General features: G+C 46.1%; 1 protein-coding gene across 1 annotated transcript; it reads right to left on the bottom strand.

Moving 5' to 3' along the window:
• Window positions 1-16,393: 16,393 nt before the first annotated feature.
• On the bottom strand, window positions 16,394-18,914 carry LOC121536588 (P2Y purinoceptor 4-like). Its single transcript, XM_041843990.1, has 2 exons — window positions 18,836-18,914; window positions 16,394-18,301 (listed from the first exon to the last, which is right to left on the bottom strand). The coding sequence occupies exon 2, from the start codon at window positions 18,256-18,258 to the stop codon at window positions 17,221-17,223; it is 1,038 nt and encodes a 345-aa protein (XP_041699924.1). The 5' UTR covers window positions 18,259-18,301; window positions 18,836-18,914; the 3' UTR covers window positions 16,394-17,220.
• Window positions 18,915-21,440: the final 2,526 nt, after the last annotated feature.

Below are 21,440 nucleotides of genomic sequence, written 5' to 3'. Positions count from 1 at the left end.
TGTGTGTGTGTGTGTGTGTGTGTGTGTGTGTGTGTGTGTGTGTGTGTGTGTGTGTGTGTGTGTGTGTGTGTGTGTGTGTGTGTGTGTGTGTGTGTGTGTGTGTGTGTGTGTGTGTGTGTGTGTGCGTGCGTGCGTGCGTGCGTGCGTGCGTGCGTGCGTGCGTGCGTGCGTGCGTGCGTGCGTGTGTGTGTGAGTGCTTCATCAACAACACGGAACAGGACCTGTCTGGCCCATTGACATTAGGGAGGGTGAGGTGGAGAAGTTTAATTATATTGATCAGGGAGAAATTACAGCTCTGAGAGCAGAGGCTGGGTCTGTATAATCTTACAGGTGTGTCAGTGTCAGGGCCAGCTCCAGGCATAAGTGACATAAGCAGTCGCTTAGGGCCCCCAGCCGCTACGGGGCCCTAAGCAAGGAACTCAGTCGGGGGTCTCAACCTACTATTGAGAGAATATAAATAGTAGAATACACCAGGTGCAATTTTGAAATGTGGATTTGCATCAGCAGTTTTTCTCTTGTTATGTCAGTCACTCAATTAGATGACAATTATCCATGTCAATTTCTTGATTGGTAGTTAGCCTAGCAAGCTATCTAAACTTCTAGTAATCATGGCCGAATACTGACCAGGCACGCAGGGCATGTGCCCAGGGACCCTGAACTCCTGGGGCCCCCCATTGATTTTGATAGTCATTCTCAGTCAGATATCATATTAACATGGCATGTCATGGCAAAATGTGCAGAATTGCATTACAGTTGTTATAAAATTGCAAAGGTTTCTCTCTGCCCCATGGCAAAAGTAGAATTGCAGGGATTTAACTTTAAAACCTACATTTTTCTCTCCGCTGTCAAGAGGGGGGCCACAAAAATGTTTTGTTGCGAGGTGTAGGGCCCTCCAATCAAATCTCGCTTAGGTCCCCCAAAAGGCTAGGGCCGGCCATGGTCAGCGTCCCTGCCAGGAGAGAGAGAGAGACATAAAAAGAGAGAGAGAGAGAGAGAGAGAGAGAGAGAGAGAGAGAGAGAGAGAGAAAGCGAGTGAGCGAGCGAGCGAGAGAGAGAGAGAGCGAGAGAAAGAGAGAGCAAGGCCAACAACCTGCAGTGTCTTTACTGGAAGTCCCACATCAGTGCCACCCATCACATAATGTTAACTGCCATGAAAGTGCTAATTTTACTCTAGTATTACACTCCCTCCCTGCCTCCCTGCCTCCCTCCTCTCTCTCCCGCTGGGCTGGATGGTGAAGCCTGGTGGGAAAACGACATTCAATCCACTGGCCACCCCATTCAGGCCAAATTAGCAAATGACAGCTCTCCGCCTCTCGGATTTCGGGAAGTGAAAGGTACCACCGCCACCGTCTGCCTGAACCATGGGTAACAGAGGAGCTGATGGAGGGGGCGGTAGGGTCGAGGGGTGTGGGTGAGGGGGGCTGGGGGGGTAAAACTTTCCTGTCTCCTCCCCATGTCTGCTACCTAGTTCTGGTGTGCAGGCAGAGAGGAGAGAAAAGCGGTCCAGAATGCCTGCTCAGCAGATCAAAGGAGCTTCCCTGTGACCGGAGGTAAAAAGCTTACACACCAAACATTCCCACTGTAGTCTGAACTTTACACAAAGCACTTGACCTTACAGCAGACCAGAGCAGGGAAAGGAAAAAAAGTGTTATTATTTAGAAAACACACGCTTACACAACACAGGCCTGTGTGGCCAGCTTTTCATATGAGGGCAAAACAAGCCCTTTCATGGCTGCAGTTCAGAGGGGATATCAGTTATTGGGGATTCAAAACAACATATTATCCTTCAGCTCAGCTACGGCTAACCATGAAGCTAAAAACCCACTCGTTCATCCCAAAGACTTAGAAGTAGAAGAATATCAAATGAACATCCGATGTACAATGTAGAGAACACAGCAAACGCCTGGCAGGCATATGCAAGCGGGCATAGCATACGTGTACTTTGCAAACACACACCAAACACATGCACTAACAAAAGACACACTGAGAGACAGAACCAGAACATATTGTGTTGGACACTAACTGGCCCCTGTCTGAATGGTACTCTTACTGCTAATTAAGTGTTAATGACAGACCCCCTGCAGAGAATACAAATGAATGCTCCATTCTTCTCCTTGGTGAGTGTGTACTCCACTACTCCAACACGGCCTGATGAGCAGAGGAAGGAGGCAGGAGGCAGGAGGCAGGAGGCAGGAGGCAGGAGGCAGGAGGCAGGAGGCAGGAGGCAGGAGGCAGGTTTGTCTTCACCCTGGCCCAGGTGGGTTAAGAAGTGGGTCCATGTTGTGGTTTGGGAGTGCTGTGTGAAGAGGGGGGAGCTTCATGTCCCCCTTGCTCCTAACAGAACCCCCCACAGAACTGGAGAGGACTAAAGGTGTTGAGAGGGCCAGCTCATTGACTCCTCTAGAGTGGAGCCTCAGTGTCACGGATTCTGCCGAGGCTGCTCCTCCTCCTTGCTCGGGCAGGTTTTGGCGTTCATCGTCCCCGGAGTACTAGCTACTGCCGTTCGATGTTATCGGTGTTTGTTTAGTTTTGTCTGTATTGTTTACACCTGTTCGTCATTATGTTAATTGTTTCCCTTATAATTACCCCTGTCTCTCATCTGTACTTTGTGTGTGATTGTTTTCCCCTTCACGGTTGTCTTTTTTGTGAGCGGGTTATTTCCTCCCTGCGTGGAGTTATTTTCTGTGTCCTTTTGGATCCTTTTCGTATTAAAAGTACGTATCCGAGAGTTCTGTGTCCTGCGCCTGACTTCGTTTACCGCATCTCACAGACAGTCGTGACAGAATCACACACCTTACCATGGAGTCAGCAGGAGCGACGGCACCGACTGGATCACTCGAGGAGCGCGTCCTACAACAAGCAGCGATGCTCCAAAATCTTGGTGCCGCTATGGATAACGTTATGAACACTTTGGGACGATGGGAGAGAGGAGGTTTGCCCACACCTCCTCCAACGATACCACCATCATCAGCTACTCCTATCGTCTCACATCCGGAGTCCAGTGGGATTCGGCTCTCGCTCCCGAGGGCTTATGATGGCACCGCAGCCAGGTGTCAGGGTTTCCTGCTCCAGGTGGAACTTTACCTGGCAACCATTCACCCGGCACCCTCGGGATACGAGAGCGTGTCCGCCCTCATCTCCTGTCTGTCCGGCAAGGCACTGGAGTGGGCCAATGCCAAGTGGGGAGGGATAGACGCCGCTACTGTGAACTATGCGGAGTTCACCCGCCGCTTCAGGGCAGTGTTCGATCATCCCCCGGAGGGGAAGGCGGCGGGTGAGCGTCTATTCCACCTCAGACAGGGGAGGAGGAGCGCGCAGGAATTCGCACTGGACTTCCGGACTCTGGCTGCCAATTCGGGATGGAATGAGAGGGCCCTCATCGACCACTACAGATGCAGCCTGAGGGAGGACGTTCGTCGAGAGCTGGCCTGCAGGGACACCAACCTAAGCTTCGGTGGACATGTCGATTCGCTTGGATACCCTGTTGGCTACCCGCGGACGTCCAGCGCTGGGGCCATCCATTCCATCCCCCAGCACCTCCGAGCCGAGCCCTATGGAGCTCGGGGGTGCTGGTAGTAGGGAGGCCAGGAAGGAGGCTGTCCCCTGCACCAACTGTGGCCGCCGAGGACACACGGCGGTTCGGTGCTGGGGAGGGTCTCCTCGGATTCGAGGCAGCAGGCAGCGCACTGATGAGTCATTCCCGGTGAGTAAGGTCCCAACTCACCCAGAGCTCTCTGCTGTTCATATGTGTATCCAAGTGATGTTTCCAGAAGTTTCTTCTTACTCTCAGCATAAGGCGCTAGTCGATTTATCGATCGCCATTTCTCATATAAGTTAGGGATCCCTATATTACCAGTCGATGTGCCCTTCCCTATCCATGCCCTAGATAGCCGGCCTTTGGGGTCGGGATTGATTAGGGAGGTCACAGCGCCACTGAAGATGAAAACGCAGAAGGGTCATGAGGAGACTATACAGTTGTATTTAATTGACTCTCCTGCGTTTCCAGTGGTGTTGGGACTTCCCTGGTTAATATCGCATGACCCCAACATTTCATGGCAACAGAGGGCTCTCAAGGGATGGTCTGATCAGTGTGTGGGGCGGTGTGTAGGTGTTTCCGTATGGGCAACGACAGTGGAGAGTCCGAACCAAATGCCCACAATGCACATTCCTCCTGAGTATGCCGATTTGGCAAGCGCCTTCTGTAAGAAGAAGGCGACTCAATTACCACCTCATCGACAGGGGGATTGTGCGATAGACCTCCAGGTTGGCGCGGCGCTCCCTCGCAGCCATGTGTATCCTCTGTCTCAGGAGGAGACGGCTGCTATGGAGACATACGTCGCCAAATCCTTGAGACAGGGATACATACGGCCTTCCACTTCTCCTGCGTCCTCAAGTTTCTTTTTTGTGAAGAAGAAGGATGGGGGTTTACGCCCGTGTATTGATTACCGTGGTCTCAATCAGATCACTATTAAATACAGCTATCCTCTCCCTCTGATTGCTAGTATGACGGGGCGTGCTTCTTCACAAAATTGGATCTCAGGAGCGCTTAGAACCTGGTGCGCATTCGGGAGGGAGATGAGTGGAAAACAGCCTTCAGTACCACCTCGGGTCACTATGAGTACCTCGTCATGCCATACGGTCTAATGAATGCTCCTTCAGTCTTCCAATCATTTGTAGACGAGATTTTCCGGGATTTGCATGGACAGGGGGTAGTGGTGTATATTGATGACATTCTGATATACTCCGCTACACGTACCGAGCATGTGTCCCTGGTACGTCGGGTGCTGGGTAGACTGTTGGAGCATGATCTGTATGTGAAGGCAGAGAAATGTCTGTTTTTCCAGGAGTCCATCTCCTTCCTGGCACACCGGTTGTCTGCGTCAGGGGTGGAGATGGAGATTGACCGCGTTTCAGCCGTGCGTAATTGGCAGACTCCAACTACAGTAAAGGAGGTGCAGCGGTTTTGGGGTTTTGCCAATTACTACCGGAGGTTTATCCGGGGTTTTGGACAGGTAGCGGCTCCCATTACCTCCCTGCTAAAGGGGGGCCCGGTGCGTTTGCAGTGGTCGGCTGAGGCGGACAGGGCGTTTAGTCATTTGAAGGACCTGTTCACCTCAGCTCCGGTGCTGGCACATCCGGATCCCTCTTTGGCGTTCCAAGTCGAGGTGGATGCGTCCGAGGTGGGGATCGGTGCTATACTGTCTCAGCGCTCGTGCACGCCTCCAAAACTCCGCCCCTGTGCTTTCTATTCTAAGAAGCTCAGTCCGGCGGAGCGCAATTATGACGTGGGGGACAGGGAGCTGCTAGCTGTGGTCCAGGCCCTGAAGGTGTGGAGACATTGGCTTGAGGGGGCTAACCACCCTTTTCTCATTCTGACTGACCATCGTAACCTGGAGTACATCCGGGCAGCGAAGAGACTGAACCCTCGTCAAGCTAGGTGGGCCATGTTTCTGGCCCGGTTTGTCTTTAAGATCACGTAAATCCCCGGGTCACAGAACGTTAAGGCAGACGCCCTGTCCCGACGATATGACACAGAGGAGAGGTCCATTGAGCCCACTCCCATACTACCGGAGTCTTGTCTCGTGTCACCGGTGGTGTGGGAGGTCGACACGGAAATCGAGCGGGCGTTACGTACCGACCCTTCTCCCCCAGAGTGTCCAGAGGGACGGAGGTACGTGCCGCTCGAGGTCCGTGACCGACTGATTTATTGGGCTCACACGTCACCCTCCTCTGGTCGTCCTGGTATTGGTCGGACGGTGCACTGTCTTAGCGGGAAGTACTGGTGGCCCACCTTAGCTAAGGACGTGAGAGTTTACGTTTCTTCCTGCTCGGTGTGCGCCCAGTGTAAGGCGCCTAGACACCTGCCCAGGGGGAAGTTACAACCTCTTCCCGTTCCACAACGGCCGTGGTCTCACCTGTCGGTGGATTTTGTCACGGACCTTCCCCCCTCCCAGGGGAATACCATGATCTTGGTCGTTGTGGATCGGTTTTCTAAGGCCTGCCGTCTCATCCCTATGCCAGGTCTTCCTACAGCCCTACAAACGGCCGAAGCCCTGTTTACTCACGTTTTCCGGCACTACGGGGTGCCTGAGGATATAGTGTCTGATCGGGGTCCCCAGTTCACCTCTAGAGTGTGGAGGGCGTTTATGGAACGTTTGGGGGTCTCGATCAGCCTTACCTCGGGTTTTCACCCTGAGAGTAATGGGCAGGTAGAGAGAGTAAACCAAGATGTGGGTAGGTTTCTGAGGTCCTACTGCCAGGACCGGCAGGAGGAGTGGTCGGGGTATATTCCCTGGGCAGAGATAGCCCAAAACTCACTCCGCCACTCCTCCACTAATCTCACTCCTTTCCAGTGTGTGTTGGGCTATCAGCCGGTTCTGGCACCCTGGCATCAGAGCCAGATCGAGGCTCCTGCGGTGGATGAATGGTTTCGGCGCTCGGAGGAGACATGGAACGCTGCGCACGTCCATCTGCAGCGGGCCATCAGACGGCAAAAGGCGAGCGCCGATCGCCACCGCAGTGAGGGTCCGGTTTATGCACCGGGAGATCGGGTCTGGCTCTCGACCAGAAACCTGCCCCTTCACCTGCCCTGCCGGAAGCTGGGCCGGCGGTTTTTGAACGAGGAGAATGAGGAGATTGAACGAGGTATGTTATAGTTACAGCTGCCTGTTAATTATCGCATTAACCCCTCGTTCCATGTGTCTCTCCTCAGGCCGGTGGTAGCTGGTCCACTCCAGGAGAATGAGGTACGAGAGGCCCCTCCGCCCCCACTAGACATCGAAGGGGCTCCGGCGTACTCAGTCCGTTCCATCGTAGATTAGAGGCGTCGGATGGGGGGTCTGCAGTATCTCGTGGAGTGGGAGGGGTACGGTCCGGAGGAACGGTGCTGGGTCCCTAGGAGGGACATCCTAGATCCCTCCCTGTTGACAGAGTTCCACCGGAGTCACCCAACTCGCCCTGCTCCGCATCCTCCTGGCCGTCCCCGAGGCCGGGGTCGGCGCACGGCTGGAGCCGCGCATCAAGGGGGGGGTACTGTCACGGATTCTGCCGAGGCTGCTCCTCCTCCTTGCTCGAGGCAGGCTTCGGCGTTCGTCGTCCCCGGAGTACTAGCTACTGCCGTTCGATGTTATCGGTGTTTGTTTAGTTTTGTCTGTATTGTTTACACCTGTTCGTCATTATGTGAATTGTTTCCCTTATAATTACCCCTGTCTCTCATCTGTACTTTGTGTGTGATTGTTTTCCCCTTCACGGTTGTCTTTTTTGTGAGCGGGTTATTTCCTCCCTGCGTGGAGTTATTTTCTGTGTCCTTTTGGATACTTTTCATATTAAAAGTACGTATCCGAGAGTTCTGTGTCCTGCGCCTGACTTCGTTTACCGCATCTCACAGACAGTCGTGACACTCAGTCAACAACATGTATCTAGAGTTTATTAGGTACACCCATCTAGTACCGGGTTGGACCCCCTTTTGCCTCCAAAACAGCATGAATTCTTCGGGGCATGGAAACGTTGCTCAATTGGTATCAAGGGACGTAACGTGTGCCAGGAAAACATTCCCCACACCATTACACCATTGCCACCAGCCTGTACCTTTGGCACCAGGCAGGGTGGGGCCATGAACTCATGTTGCTTACGCCAAATCCTGACTCTGCCATCAGCATGACGCAACAGGAACCGGGATTAGTCGGACCATGCTATGTTTTTACACTCCTCAATTGTCCAGTGTTGGTGATCGCGTGCCCCCTGGAGCCACTTCTTCTTGTTTTTAGCTGATAAGAGTGGAACCCGGTGTGGTCGTCTGCTGCAATAGCAGGACCAACGAGTTGTGCGTTCCGAGATGCCGTTCTGCACACCACTGTTGTACTGCGCCGTTATTTGCCTGTTTGTGGCCCCCCTGTTAGATTGCACGATTCTTGCCATTCTCCTTCAACCTCTCATCAACGAGATGTTTTCGCCCACAGGACTGCCACTGACTGGATGTTTTTTGTTTGTCACAACATTCTCCGTAAACCCTAGACACTGTTGTGCGTGAAAAGCCCAGGAGGCCGGAGATACTGGAACCGGCGCACCTGGCACCGACGATCATACCACGCTCAATGTTGCTTATGTCACTCGTTTTGCACATTCTAATGTTCAATTGAACAGTAACTGAATGCCTCGATGCCTGTCTGCCTGCTTTATATAGCAAGCCATGGCCACATGACTCACTGTCTGTAGGAGCGAACCATTTTTTGTGAATGTCTATCTAATAAACAGGCCACTGAGTGTACAGTATAATGAGTGGACGCTGCTGTATGTGATGTCAAAATAAAGGACAAGGCCAGTCTTTAGATAATGAATGCAACCAGGTGAAGCTCTGTAAAAGACACAAACTGTTCCAACTCATACACGATACTAACATGGTTAATGGAAGTAAATCGCTACACTTCACCTACTACAATAATGCTTTGTTCTAGGACATTTGAAATTGTGAAGGTCCAAGACCTATTCCTGATATGTTAAATAAAAGCATACACAACCTTATCACCTTGTAAAAAAATACAACCTTGTCACCTTGTAAACAAACTGAAAATGTGTGCATATTTGAACAATGTTCATGCACCTTTAAAATAAATAAATAGATAGATATAAATATTGAGTATTGCATTTATTCTAAACCAAAGAAATAGCTTCTTGGAAACTGCTGATGTCTAATAGGAAATGACTCCAGTGTGATATAGTTTCTACCTCGCTAAGCATATGCACATCAGGGAAAAATAAATAAATACATAACATATTTGGAGGCAGACAGCGTGTGGGGGAATCAGATTCAAAGTTTTAAAGAACGAGTGAGTGCGCAAGTGCGTGCATGTGTGTAAACATAGATTAAGGATGGTATTGGAATTACCTGAGTGAGATAATGGCAGTGCATTAGATTAACTTTCATTCCTTAAATGCAACACATTTAGGTAATCTTGTCCCCCAAAAACACGCCAATGGCGTGAAAGACCTCCCTCTCGCTATCAGGGGCCTCTGGTCCCCCACACTGATGCAGTTGGCAAGGCGCTACCGTCGACTGTCAAAACGCAGCGGCAGATCTAGTTATAAAATAATTGAATTTTCATATCAGAGGGGACCAGAGTCCCAGCAGACAATAGGAGTGCTGAGTCCTCTCTGATATTGGCTCAGGCCCTTTGCCACGCGCATGAAATCAGTATGTTAATGTTCTGGGGATTTCTTTTTTGAAGGGCACTTGTGCTCTCTGCAATGTACTACCGATGCGGTTTCAAAAAATTGCACCTATTGATAAGTAGGCTGCCAGCAACCCCTGGACGCCCCCCCCACACACACACACACACACACGCGCACTCCTCCACCTCCTCCCAACCAAGCAAGACTCCAGACGTCCTCGCACCCCCATCCTACACCATTATTAAAATTGTAATTTATTTTTCTAAATCAGAATGACAGCTTGCTTTCTTTTCTCTGCAGCAGGCGGTGAATCACAGAGCTTTAATTACTTTCGTAACTTCGCTGACCCTGTGGGCGTGCGGCTCCAGTGGAAAAAATGGGCCCCTAACAAAGGCCTTCCACAGCCACAGACGCCTCTGTTCATTTAAAATGTGAGAATTTATCAAACTCTGGATTTTATAAGATTTTGTTAACATTTCACATCCTATCTTTTTTTTACCCTACAACTCCCCTCCTTGCAGCTGCCCTATAACCCCAATCTAATGACCCACCTCCTGAAGGAAATAGGTGCACACAGGATAACTAAATAAACTCACTGTGATAATGTGTGTGTGTGTGTGTGTGTGTGTGTGTGTGTGTGTGTGAGAGAGAGAGAGAGAGAGAGAGAGACCGACAGAGTGCACGTGTGTGTGTGTGTTTTCCCTCTTGTGTGTTTAAGTGCATGCCTGTGTGGATAAAGGCAACAGAGTCCCTCCAGAGGCCAGGAGCTGGCCAGAGGTCATCCTAGTGGTAGACCTTCAGAAGCCCCCTCATATCCAGGCCACGTCCCCCACAGCACGATGACAGACAAAGCAGGGTCCGGGGCCACAAAGACCAGATCAACAGGGATGAATGATGCACTTGATCACTTCACAGACCTTTGGCCCACAGAGACCAGGGTCAGGCTGCAGACGGAGGAAGCAATTCAGTCTATCACAGAACTATCAGCACCCATTTCTGACCACAGGTCAAGCCAGGATCTGACTTACTTTGATGCTTCTAAAGCTGACCACTAAGCTGTCTCAATAACCTTAAAACGATACATTGATCATCTCTATCGCTGACTTTCAAGATGAACACAAAAAAAGTACTTTATTTTAAGATAGTGCGCTTTTTCATTTCATACAGCTTTCTTTGTTGATAATGATTCCAGTAGTGTTTCTTCTTGTTCGCCGGCAGAGTCAGACCCCTATTGGTTCACAGGGTGCCCACCGCCTGTCTTATTAAAGTTGCTAATATGGTGTAATCCCCACTATCTCTCTCCCTTTCTCACTGGCACATCTCTGTTTTGGCTCCAGCGCTGGTGAGAACCAGGCGTAGGCAGGCGGGATTGGTCTTTCGTTGACTGTCTGATAATTGAATGAGCGATTATCCCTCCCATTAATAGACAATGATACAGAAAGCACTGCCATATGTCCAGAATATTAATGAGTGGCTGCAGCGGCCCAGATAAGACGAGGCGCCATGCCGCTGCTGTAATAGGGGTTAAAACTATTTGCCAGGAGTGCCACAGCCCCCTCTCGCCCACCCGCCCACCCAGTGAGCCCGCCCATCAGCTACCCTGTTTCCCTGCCTCTACGCTATGCTAATCCCTGGTCCCCACTAACTAGGCCTCCAACACCCCCCACGGCCTGCCCTTGTGCTTGGGCCTGACCTTGCTGCTCCCAAGGCCATGAACACCATTGTGTTGCGGAGCTCACTGAAGGCCACTCTGAGGCATGATGACATGCTGATGACATGAAGCAGCCTGTGTTTGGGATTTATGGGATTTTACATCACCAGGGGATGAGGGGGAGGGAGGGTTGCTGCTGAATATCTGCCTCTTAACTTGTCCAATTAAGAGTACTGTCTACATAATGTTAGTGATGAAAGACTGAACATCACCGCTTTGAAAATACCAAATCATACCAAGTAAAACAAATGAAAAACAGATATCACCGTTGGTTTATGAATTTCAGTGCAAATTCAATATCCACACTTATGCACGCATTGCCACTCTGTTGCCTTTTCCAGTGAGTTTAGTGTGTCAGGGATGGGAAACTGGCGGCCCGCGGGAATCTGATGAGTTCAGATGTTTTGTGGCCCCCACCCCCATTAAAGTTGCACATCCCTGCTCTAGTGTCTAATATGTGTTTTTCACTACCAAATGACATGTTATGATCAGTGAGAGAGAGTTGGCAGTCTAGGCCCTCAGTGCCTCACAGAGCCATCAGGGATAACCTCCGAGCCACTCATGTCCAAACTCACCATTTAAAGGCTGGAGAGTGCCAGGTGAAACATTTAGGGCACAGTTCTACATGAATCGCCATGCCAATCAATATCTAACATCTATTAGCATTGGAAAGCAATATATCCTCTTTTTACCTTGCAATAATTGTGCTTAATGCTGTGAAGTACCTTATCATAGGTCTGAAAGCAAAAGAAAGGCTGGTTCCCACAGAGACTGTAAAAGCCATTGGTTTCCTTTTCATCTGGATAATGAACTTCTCTCCTCTTTATGTCACTCTTCCCCTCCACTCTCAGCCTCTCCAGTTAAATTCAAATCCACATGCCCTTGAAATCCTTAATTTCTTCCAAATAATTCTGCCCTTTACAAAAGTTGCCTATAGACAAAGAGAGATGTTAGAAGCTCAACAAATACCATATCATAGGATATTGACTTTAGAAATCGAAACATAAGCTCAAGCTAATTTACATATCTAATACTCAAAACTAGTTTTGGTTAAAAAAATACGTTAAATGAAACCAAAGAGGGTCGGTAGCCTACACTATTCATTCTATGCTAGTAGACATACAAACAATCATATTAGGCAAAACACTGACCTGCAAGACTGACCTCTGTTCAGCAATGCAATGGTTTTCTTATCTCCTCCAACACTCATGGCTTGTGTAATTTCTCTGACAAACTCGCCCTACACCAAGTTATAAGAACATTTGTTGTGGGCCTAATTGAAAAACATGAAACATTTATGATTCCAAATGTATGAAACAAAACTAAATTCAATGGTGAAATTATTGAGCAAATTGTGTCAACAAGGCCAATGAAAATGGGTGAGTTCAGTTGACTTGGAGCGTATGGGCTAGCCCTACCTCGCGTCTACTGTTTTGGCGCTTTTTCTCAGGAGGTCTCAATTGAGGAGATTAATTAAGATTGGCCTAACAGTATTTTCTCATTTCTAGAGAACACAGACATGATATTCGCCACTTGCCAAATGCATTAAATATTTCCTTAGGCCCCCTCGTTCAAAAACATTTCTGACCATTCTAAACATATTTAATTTGGATGCTACCACTGTCGCTTGAGGTCGGGGATGGAGTTCGATGGATAGTCTCTATGGCAGGTTCCCTGGCCGAACTCAATCATTTTATAGCCTCCATAGGCCTGACCCACTGGACAAACACTGGTTGAATCAACGTTGTTTCCACATCCTTTCAATGAAATGACATTGAACCAGCATGAAATAGACGTTGACCTGTTATTAGTAGTAATAGTAGATATTTGAAAAAAATATTATTATTATTACAAAGAAATACATGCACCTTTCTGTTGACATAGATCTATCAGTTCCCGCATCTTCTGTGGACCTATCAACTCAACTTTAGGTCTCATATGCCAAACCCCTTCCAGGCAATTGATCAATTAGGGTCCGTGCTATCCGGGATCCTTGGGATGTCCCTACCCCATTGAAGTTTACATTTAAAAGAGGTAATCTCACACAAAGAGAGTGGGAGAGACTCCTTAGAAGTTGGGTAACAATTTATATATTTTTTCTCTGACAAACATGATGGAGAATATAATTTGCTTTGCCTGGAGAAGTCGATTCACTGCTGAAAGCGTCTTCTTCCTTTCACAGTTGATATAATAGTCTATGATTAGAAACGTGTTATCTGTTATTTTTTCCATAGTCTGGTGTGTACATGAGCATTTAACACAGATTGTCCTCTCACCTGTGCAGCGCCCGATGGCCTTGGAGCAGCGTCGCCTTTCATTGGGGGGGGGGGGGGGTAATTACTTAGTGGATGAAGAATAATATATACAATAAAATATGGAGTTAAATGCAGCGGTTATCTCATGCAATACTTTAAAACACTGCATGCCAGCAAGCCTATTGGCAAGACAAAAATATTTGAATTAAAAAAGGAACAAGAAAACATGCATAAAAAATATTTTCTGTGTTTATTTAAGTATATATATTTCAATTAAATCAGTATAATTTTAAGGTATTACATTTTTGGTGGAAAGTATATAAAATAGGCAGCTGATACGTTTTTATGGAGCCCATCAAGCTTCTGAAATGTATAACCCCATATCCTGCAAAATAGCTGAGATGTTTAGAGATGATTGGGCTATAAACATTAAATAACTCAATTCAATATTTCTACAAGTTCTATTAAAATATGTTTAGCTTAATAGTCTGAAAGTTGTAGGCTATAACAATGTATGGTTTCCATATGCATATGGCTGTATGCTAATATTTACATAAGACTTTCATTTACATCTATGAAAATATGCTATTTGCAAATTACAAAGGTTATTGTCTAAGTCCATTGCAGCCTTCATAAATGTATAAAAATATCAGAGAACTTATTTCTTTAATAAATGTTTTGCATGTGCATAGTCCTTACTCGGTCTGAATGGAACTATCCCATCTTACCCAAATGTTACAAAATATCAAGGGACAATATTTACAGATATTTACAAAATAGAAGTTTCAAAGAAGTATGTTTGCATTTTATTTAATTTTATACCAAGTTCTAGCATTGAAATATCGTCCGTGGTAAATGGATTATAGAGGCTGTATGATAAACTTGCTTTATGATAAACATGATGCTTTCTCCATTTACGCCTCCTCCTGCAGTAAGCTATACAGAGCTTTTTTTACTTGGCTGTTTAAACTATACCAATGAAAATGTATAAATTCATCATGTTTTGTTATTATAGGAAATATTGAGACCCTTCATATAGTCAATTTCCGTAACAATTTACTTTGCTTGGTCCTGACTGAAAAAAATATTGTTGAAGCCCCTCATTGTAGAACCTACACTCTTTTATCTCTTTTATTTCTGGTTAAGAATATTATCAACCCATCATCACCCCCAACAATCTCAGCCTATATCCCAATAAGTGTGATAAGCTCATAGGTAAATAACTGATATGGTTTCACGATGCTCATGCTTTAGTAAAGAAACCAATGGGGCCACCTACTGACCAAGCTGAGAACATCCTACATGAGACAATTGAAGCTGCTGTAAAGATGTGCAGTCATACAGTATATAGGACTATTGGTAATTACATTTTATGTGGTTGGTTTACACAATATTATATATCCTAACCACAGAGTTGATCATTTATTTTGTTAGGCCTAAGAGTTCTTTTGTAAAAAATAAAATTATTTACTGATAGCTACATTAGCACTAAACAATTTAGGCCTAGATAAAAAATGTATTAGGTTGTTCCATTTCTATTCCATCTTACACACTTCAAAGGCACCGATGCACACCACAAATCAGTCTTGTCACAGTCAGCCCACAGAGAGGCGCTAGTGCTCATGGCATTCCAAATCGCTGACCCAGAGGACAAATGTTCAGATACATTTCCATGTAAAACATATTCTTCCTGGAGCTTGCTATCACATCACTGGACGACTGTAGCAATGGGTCTCTTTGAGCATAAAATGTGTATTTCAATATGCTCGTTGATGCAGCCTTAATATTGGAAAGGAGAGCATCAACTAACAATGCCCAACAGAAAAATGGAGAATACACCTGCTGTGTACTGTGGAGAACATAACAATATTTCTTGCTTTTTGGAGAGCTGGTCTTCCCCTCTTTCAGATCTCAATATCAGATTATTTATGGTTGATTACAATGGACAATCAAGACAGAGCCTTGGCTGGAAAGTGGAAACACAAGATCTTTCCCATGGGGTGTTGGTGGGGCCAGCTTAGTTTTCTTGGCACTGCCAAGGGAGGGAAAAACCTAAACAGTATGGTACCATGACCAGCTCACTTCCTGGTCCTGTTTCTCCGTGCCGCCTAGTTCTGTCCTCCCGCTTCCTCAGGTCTCCCCTGTCTGATTAATGGAGGACCTACACCCGGTAACGCCTCATGTTTGGGTGAGACACGCAACCGCCCATCACTTTCCCACACACCCCCTCTATCATAACCCCATTCAAGTCTGCAAGACACTGCAGCATGGAGTTCAATTTGATACACGCACACAAACTGAGATTGTGGTTAATCAACCAATGTCATGGATGATTATTGACATAGCGCAATAGGGCTATTGTTATTACTTGGTAATAGTTGGTGCAACAATAATATGATAACCAAATGACAGTAAGCAAATGTGGATATATAAAAATATATTTAATGTCATTATAATGTTATAAACCTATAGAACCAAGTGTTTTCCTATCATACCTTGAACCTAGGTTATAATGCCCTTTATAAATCTTACCAGTAGCTTAAACATGACAGCAATATAGTACTTTAAGTACCCTTAGCAACGGACCTCTGACTTGCAATCTACTTCACAGAGACATCTGTTTTGCCATGGACAGACGGTCAACAACAACAACCAAAATTGGTGTGGAAATAGCCATGTTGTGTCCAGCAAGTCCCAATTGGATAATGTAGGAAAATCCCCCTTTATCCGTAGCGTGGGTTGTTGGATGGAGTTCATACTCCAGCCTACACACCCATTCAGTCCCTCTACTCCCTCACGCCACCCCTCCCCTGGTTTCCTCACAGCAGAGACAGACAGAGAGACAGCTGTGGAGGCGCTGCGCTGAAGGACAAAAACAGCTGGGAAAGGGATAAAGCTCTAATATTTACCAGAATGAGTCTCCTGGTACATGCACTGTTTCTGTTAAACTGTTTCAGATTGCCTCACAATATCTATTGCTAAATGTGATGTCACATCCACTCTTACTGGAAGCCAGAGAAAACCCTTAGATCATATCTCTTTATAATGTTTTCTAGGAACAGATGATTTCGACGTTCTCTCTTGATGATCACAATAACTCACTATTTTTAACACCTGTCATATCCATTCACAAATCCTCTTTCTGAGTACGTGCTGCAATATTACATTTTACATTTACATTTTAGTCATTTAGCAGACGCTCTTATCCAGAGCGACTTACAGTTAGTGAGTGCATACATTTTTCATACTGGCCCCCCGTGGGAAACAAACCCACAACCCTGGCGTTGCAAGCGCCATGCTCTACCAACTGAGCTACACGGGGCACAAGTCCAAACATTCAGATTACAGATTGCATACATTCACTCCCTTCTGCTCTTCAGAGTCCTGTAGCTATTGTACATAACAGGCTTTGTCCTGTCGTTCCTCAGTCACTGGTAATAGTAGGAGACTAGTCTGGCTCAGACAGAGACACAGAGACTGTTTTGTTTCCCTGGTTGAAAGTATTTGAACTCTGTCTTACAAACACTGCAACCGCCACAACGAAAATGAGGGAAACTGACGGACAAGTATTCAGAGTACAAACTAGAGACTGTATGTGAATGTATAAAACAGACCTGTTTTTTACATAGCTTCTTGCTAACAAGGGGGAATGTAGATAGGATTTAATGGTACTGCATCCAACACTGTTGTAAGATGTTGGCGGTGATAAGGGGACTGTTTTCTGACCAATCCCACGCCACTTCTTCATTCCCCTTTAACACGCCCTTATCTTTAAGAAAGGCTTTGCCCCAACAGCCTTTTATAAACTGAACTTCTCATTCAGATCTGGGCTCTGTAATGAGGCCCCCTTGATCAGCCTGTACAGTAGTCATCCTGTGTCCGAAATGACAGAACAGTATCCAAAGGAAGTGCAGCTGTGTAGTGGCCAGCCCAGGACTGTTCTCTGTTTCCTCCGTGTTTATATTACGGAGGTTAGGCATTTCTATATATGATACCCCATAGATGTCCATATGTTTTACCCACTATCTCTCAGGTTCACCGCTGGCTTTCGAGTCTGGGTTCTTATAGACCAGGGCGATCTCATGGTTACTGGGGCAGTTTTGCAGATACGGCAGCAGAGCGACTGGTGGTTGTCTGTCTCTTTCCAGTGAGAGCTTTGACCAGCTTAGAGCGGTAGTGATCCCCAGCAAGGAAATACAGGATTGGATCAATACAACTGTTCACACTGGCCAGGGGCCTGGTGATCTTATAGGCAAAGTTGACGATGTTCAGGAATTCACATTTGGCATCCAGCACGCGGTAGGTATAGTAAAGGGTGCGTGTGATGTGGAAGGGTACAAAACACACAGCGAACACCACCAGCACCACCACAATCAGCTTGATGGACTTGGTGCGTGAGGGTGAGCTCTGCTGTCTGGGCGAAAGCCCCTGTCTGGGCCGACACAGAGCCCTCGCCATCAGACAGTAACAGACCATGATGACCATGAAGGGGACGCCGAACAACAGGACCATGACCGCAGAGCTGTAGTCCACATACCCCTTAAACTGCTCCGGACTGGTCGTATCATGACACAATGTGTCGTTGTCCCTCTGACTGGTGGTAACGAAGATGAGGTTGGGCACCAGACACGCCGTGACGGCAGCCCACACCATGCCACACACGGCGTGGGCATGACGCGGCTTCACCATGGTCAGGGCCTTGATGGGGTGGCAGATGCCCAGGTAGCGGTGGACGCTGGTGCAGGTGAGGAAGAGGATGCTACAGTAGAGGTTAGCGTAGAACAAGAAGCGGACGATCTTGCAGGCGGCCACGCCGAAGGGCCAGTGGCTGCGGTTGGCGTAGTAGTAGATGAGGGTGGGCAGGGATAGAACGTACAGGAAGTCTGAGAGGGCCAGGTGGAACATGTAGACGGTGCTAGTGTTCCACGGTCGCATCTTGGTCAGGAACATCCACAGAGCCACAGAGTTCAGCACCAGACCCAGAACACACACCAGGCTGTAAGACACAGGCAGTAGGATGTACTTAAACTCCTCATTGAAGCGACAGGTGTCGTTGGAATACCCAGCGTGCAGAATCAAACTGGACTGTTTCCGCACAAGGTGGCTGTTGATGGCTGTGTCCATCTTCTGTCTTTTCAACAGAGAGCCAAAACTTGTCTTGTAATATCTGTGGAGACATTGAATAAATTAGGTATTCACATGGCATCACTGTGGAAATACTGGTTTCGCTCAAACACATGAATTTGAATTTTGAAGCAGTCCCCGATTATTTTCTTTAGGAAAAAATATAACAGCATGTTGTGTTAAAAATACAAACGTCTTGTTGGCACCTTTGATGAATTAACTGAAGTTCCTTGCCCATAAAAGTGCACTGCACAGGGTACAGACATAGCCTTACATAAACAATAGTTTTATCTTCTCTCATAGCCTATACTGAAAACCCCACGTCCCCGAGCTATAACCATAAACTGACAACACTGGTGTTGTATCTAAATCTGTTATCCAACTAGTCCGGCTGGTACGTAGATTACAGAGAAACGCGCGAATGGTCTATTTCGTTCCATAGAAAAACACTGACGATTATGCGAACTTCTAGAAAACCTGGTAACCCTAATAATAGTACTATCGCTAATAAACCTGACATAAGGGATATATAACTTAAAAGTTTAACTTAAATCCGAGATATTGGTGTACAACTTACCCAGTTAAGATCCCAATGTGACCGCTGCAGTGTGTGCACTATCTCTGCAAACGGCTTGGATAGATACAGGATATACGCCTGACTGACTGACGGTTGGGTTGGACCGTCCGGCATATAAAGGAAATGGGCCCCCCTCTCCTCCGTCTGTCCCTCTGAAATGAAAAGTAGGTTAGGCCTATTCGTTTCAAAACCGATATTCAATCAATGTTTTAGCATTATAATAACACCGATTTCAAAAAGATTTTGACATTGATTTATAACAATGATTTTATTATTTATTATTTTATTATAACGTTGATTTGATTTGATTCATAAAATAACATTGACTTCAAACATTGACTTTCAACTTTTTGATTGCTTTTTTAGTAAATGTGCCATATGTTCACAGGAACTTTTGATTAAGCCTACTATTTTGGCATTAATACATGTCACATATCAGTTAGCAAACAAAATAAAAAATATATATATTCATTGAGTTAATAAAGCCGCATACAAACATGGCCTATTTTTTGTTTTATTGAGTAAGGCAGCTCCTAAATGCAGGTGTTTCAGCCTAGCTCAGTGCTTTTTGTGGTGGGGCAGCCAGCTGAAAATACGGAGCATAGGTGTTGGTAATGTTCTCTAATTGTGGCTGTGATTGGCTCAGTGTTCTGTCACTCATGTGGACACTACTTCACCGCCAAGTCTAAGGGTAGAGCTAGAAAATTCAAGCCCTTTGGGTGCTGCCATAGAGTTACATTAGAAGTGCCCATCCAAGAAGGCTCAAGGTAATTGGCCACAGATAAAATGACATCAAATCACGTTATATCTACAGTAGCATTGACTGGACTGATCATGTCAACATCATACTTTCAAAATCTTAGCTAGCAATCATCATCATGAATCAAGTCGACAATCTACTGGCAAATCCTTTTTAATTCTTCTCATATGAAGATAAATAATGAAGAGAAATTATAGATAAAATGTATCGGTGCTCATCGGCCATTGGACATAAACATTACATAACAAGTAGGAAATCGCAAATTCAATAATGAGTGGTTTGCAAAGCAATCACTAGCCTGCTATTCAGTGGAGTGGCTGTGTGGTCACAAGTCTGAGATTTAGGGTCTCCTTTCCAAGTTTAAAATGATAAACATTCAACATAGGTCATGCTGTCAATGAAGCATGATTTGTGCCGTGCTTCTGTTAATTCGGAACTGCGAAATCTGACTTCAGTGAGTTCAAGACAACTGGGAACTCGGGAAAAACGCCTGGGAAAATACGTTTTGAACAGTCATCCAACTCAGAATTGTAAATCCGGAACTCGGGCCTCTTTCTAGAGCTACGACCTGAAGATCACTGACATCATCATGATTCAACCTTGTTTTTTTCAGAGTTCCCAGTTGTCTTGAAAGCACCATAAATCCAGAGAATGCCAGACTTTGATGACAAAGTTTGATGACATAATTTGCCCCAGAAGGACCGCAGTGCCAACTCCCTGTTCAAGTGAGCGCAGCACAACAAGGTGAGTGCAATAATTTATTGTATGCTGCTGCATAAATGATGTAATATGCCAGGGAGATATGTACACTGTAGCTAAGAAAGTAATACTAAGTGTATGTTGTGTAGTAAGATGTTAGTAGCCCATGTGCCTCACCCTAATAATTTTCCCCTCTTAATTTCGCCTACTTTTCTGACTTGGTAGTGCACATGTAGCCTATAACCTGTTTTAGAGAAATGTAATCATCGAATATTGTAAGAGCTTTCATTGTCTGCTTATATGCCCCCTTTATTTATTCTACAGTTCTGACTTGGTGTACAGGGAGAACACTGTAAGAACGGCCCATTTTCTGAATTCTGTCGCTGTACATTTCAAAAGTGCTGAACAAATAGTTATATTGACTACGTCCGTCCTAGCTCGTTCATTAATGTCTTAATCGAAATTACGGATAGCCTCTTATTCACTTGTCGTCCCCTTATGCCGTAGTTTGTACATCTCAATTGTCAGTAGAAACCACATTTGTTTAAGCAAGTCAGCCGTATCAGCTATGTTTTTTAAAAAGGCAGTAAATGAGGCTGAATGAACTGTTTCGCTGCCAGACAAGGCTCCGCCAATAGCCAGGTGTAGCAGTGATAAGGTGTTGGGACTGCTGTTGGGACTCTGCTGTTGGGACAGCTTTATGTAGGACTTAAAAGTTTGTGGGCACCGTTTGTCACCATTATAGTGCAACTAATGTATTGTTTAATGTTGTGTTGTGTTGTGTTGTGTAGTGGCTTTGCTGGCATGCATCCCACATTTTTGTTGTTGTTTGCCCCACCAAGATTTACATGCTAAAATCGCCACTGTTCCTTTCAATAGAAGAGGAATTGATCCTAGCAATTTCATGAGAACTGGCACATAACCAAAAGCCCCCGAAATCGAATGGCTCAACACCGCGGGCGACCCACTGTGTATTTAATTGCATACAGCCTGTAATAAATCAGAGTGGAAATAAAACGAACTGCATTTAGCTGTATAATGACCCAGACTTCCATTAGCCTCCTACTGCACTAGCCTACTAATAATTGACCAGAGCAGCTGTCTCAATATTGAGAATAAAGCATCAGTTTGTTCCCATTTAAATAA

The sequence above is a fragment of the Coregonus clupeaformis genome, chromosome 2 (genome assembly GCF_020615455.1).
Source record: "Coregonus clupeaformis isolate EN_2021a chromosome 2, ASM2061545v1, whole genome shotgun sequence".
NCBI classification, from domain to species: Eukaryota; Metazoa; Chordata; class Actinopteri; order Salmoniformes; family Salmonidae; genus Coregonus; species Coregonus clupeaformis.
The sequence above is the reverse complement of the archived record's forward strand: the minus strand, read 5'-3'. Positions and strand labels throughout refer to the sequence as shown.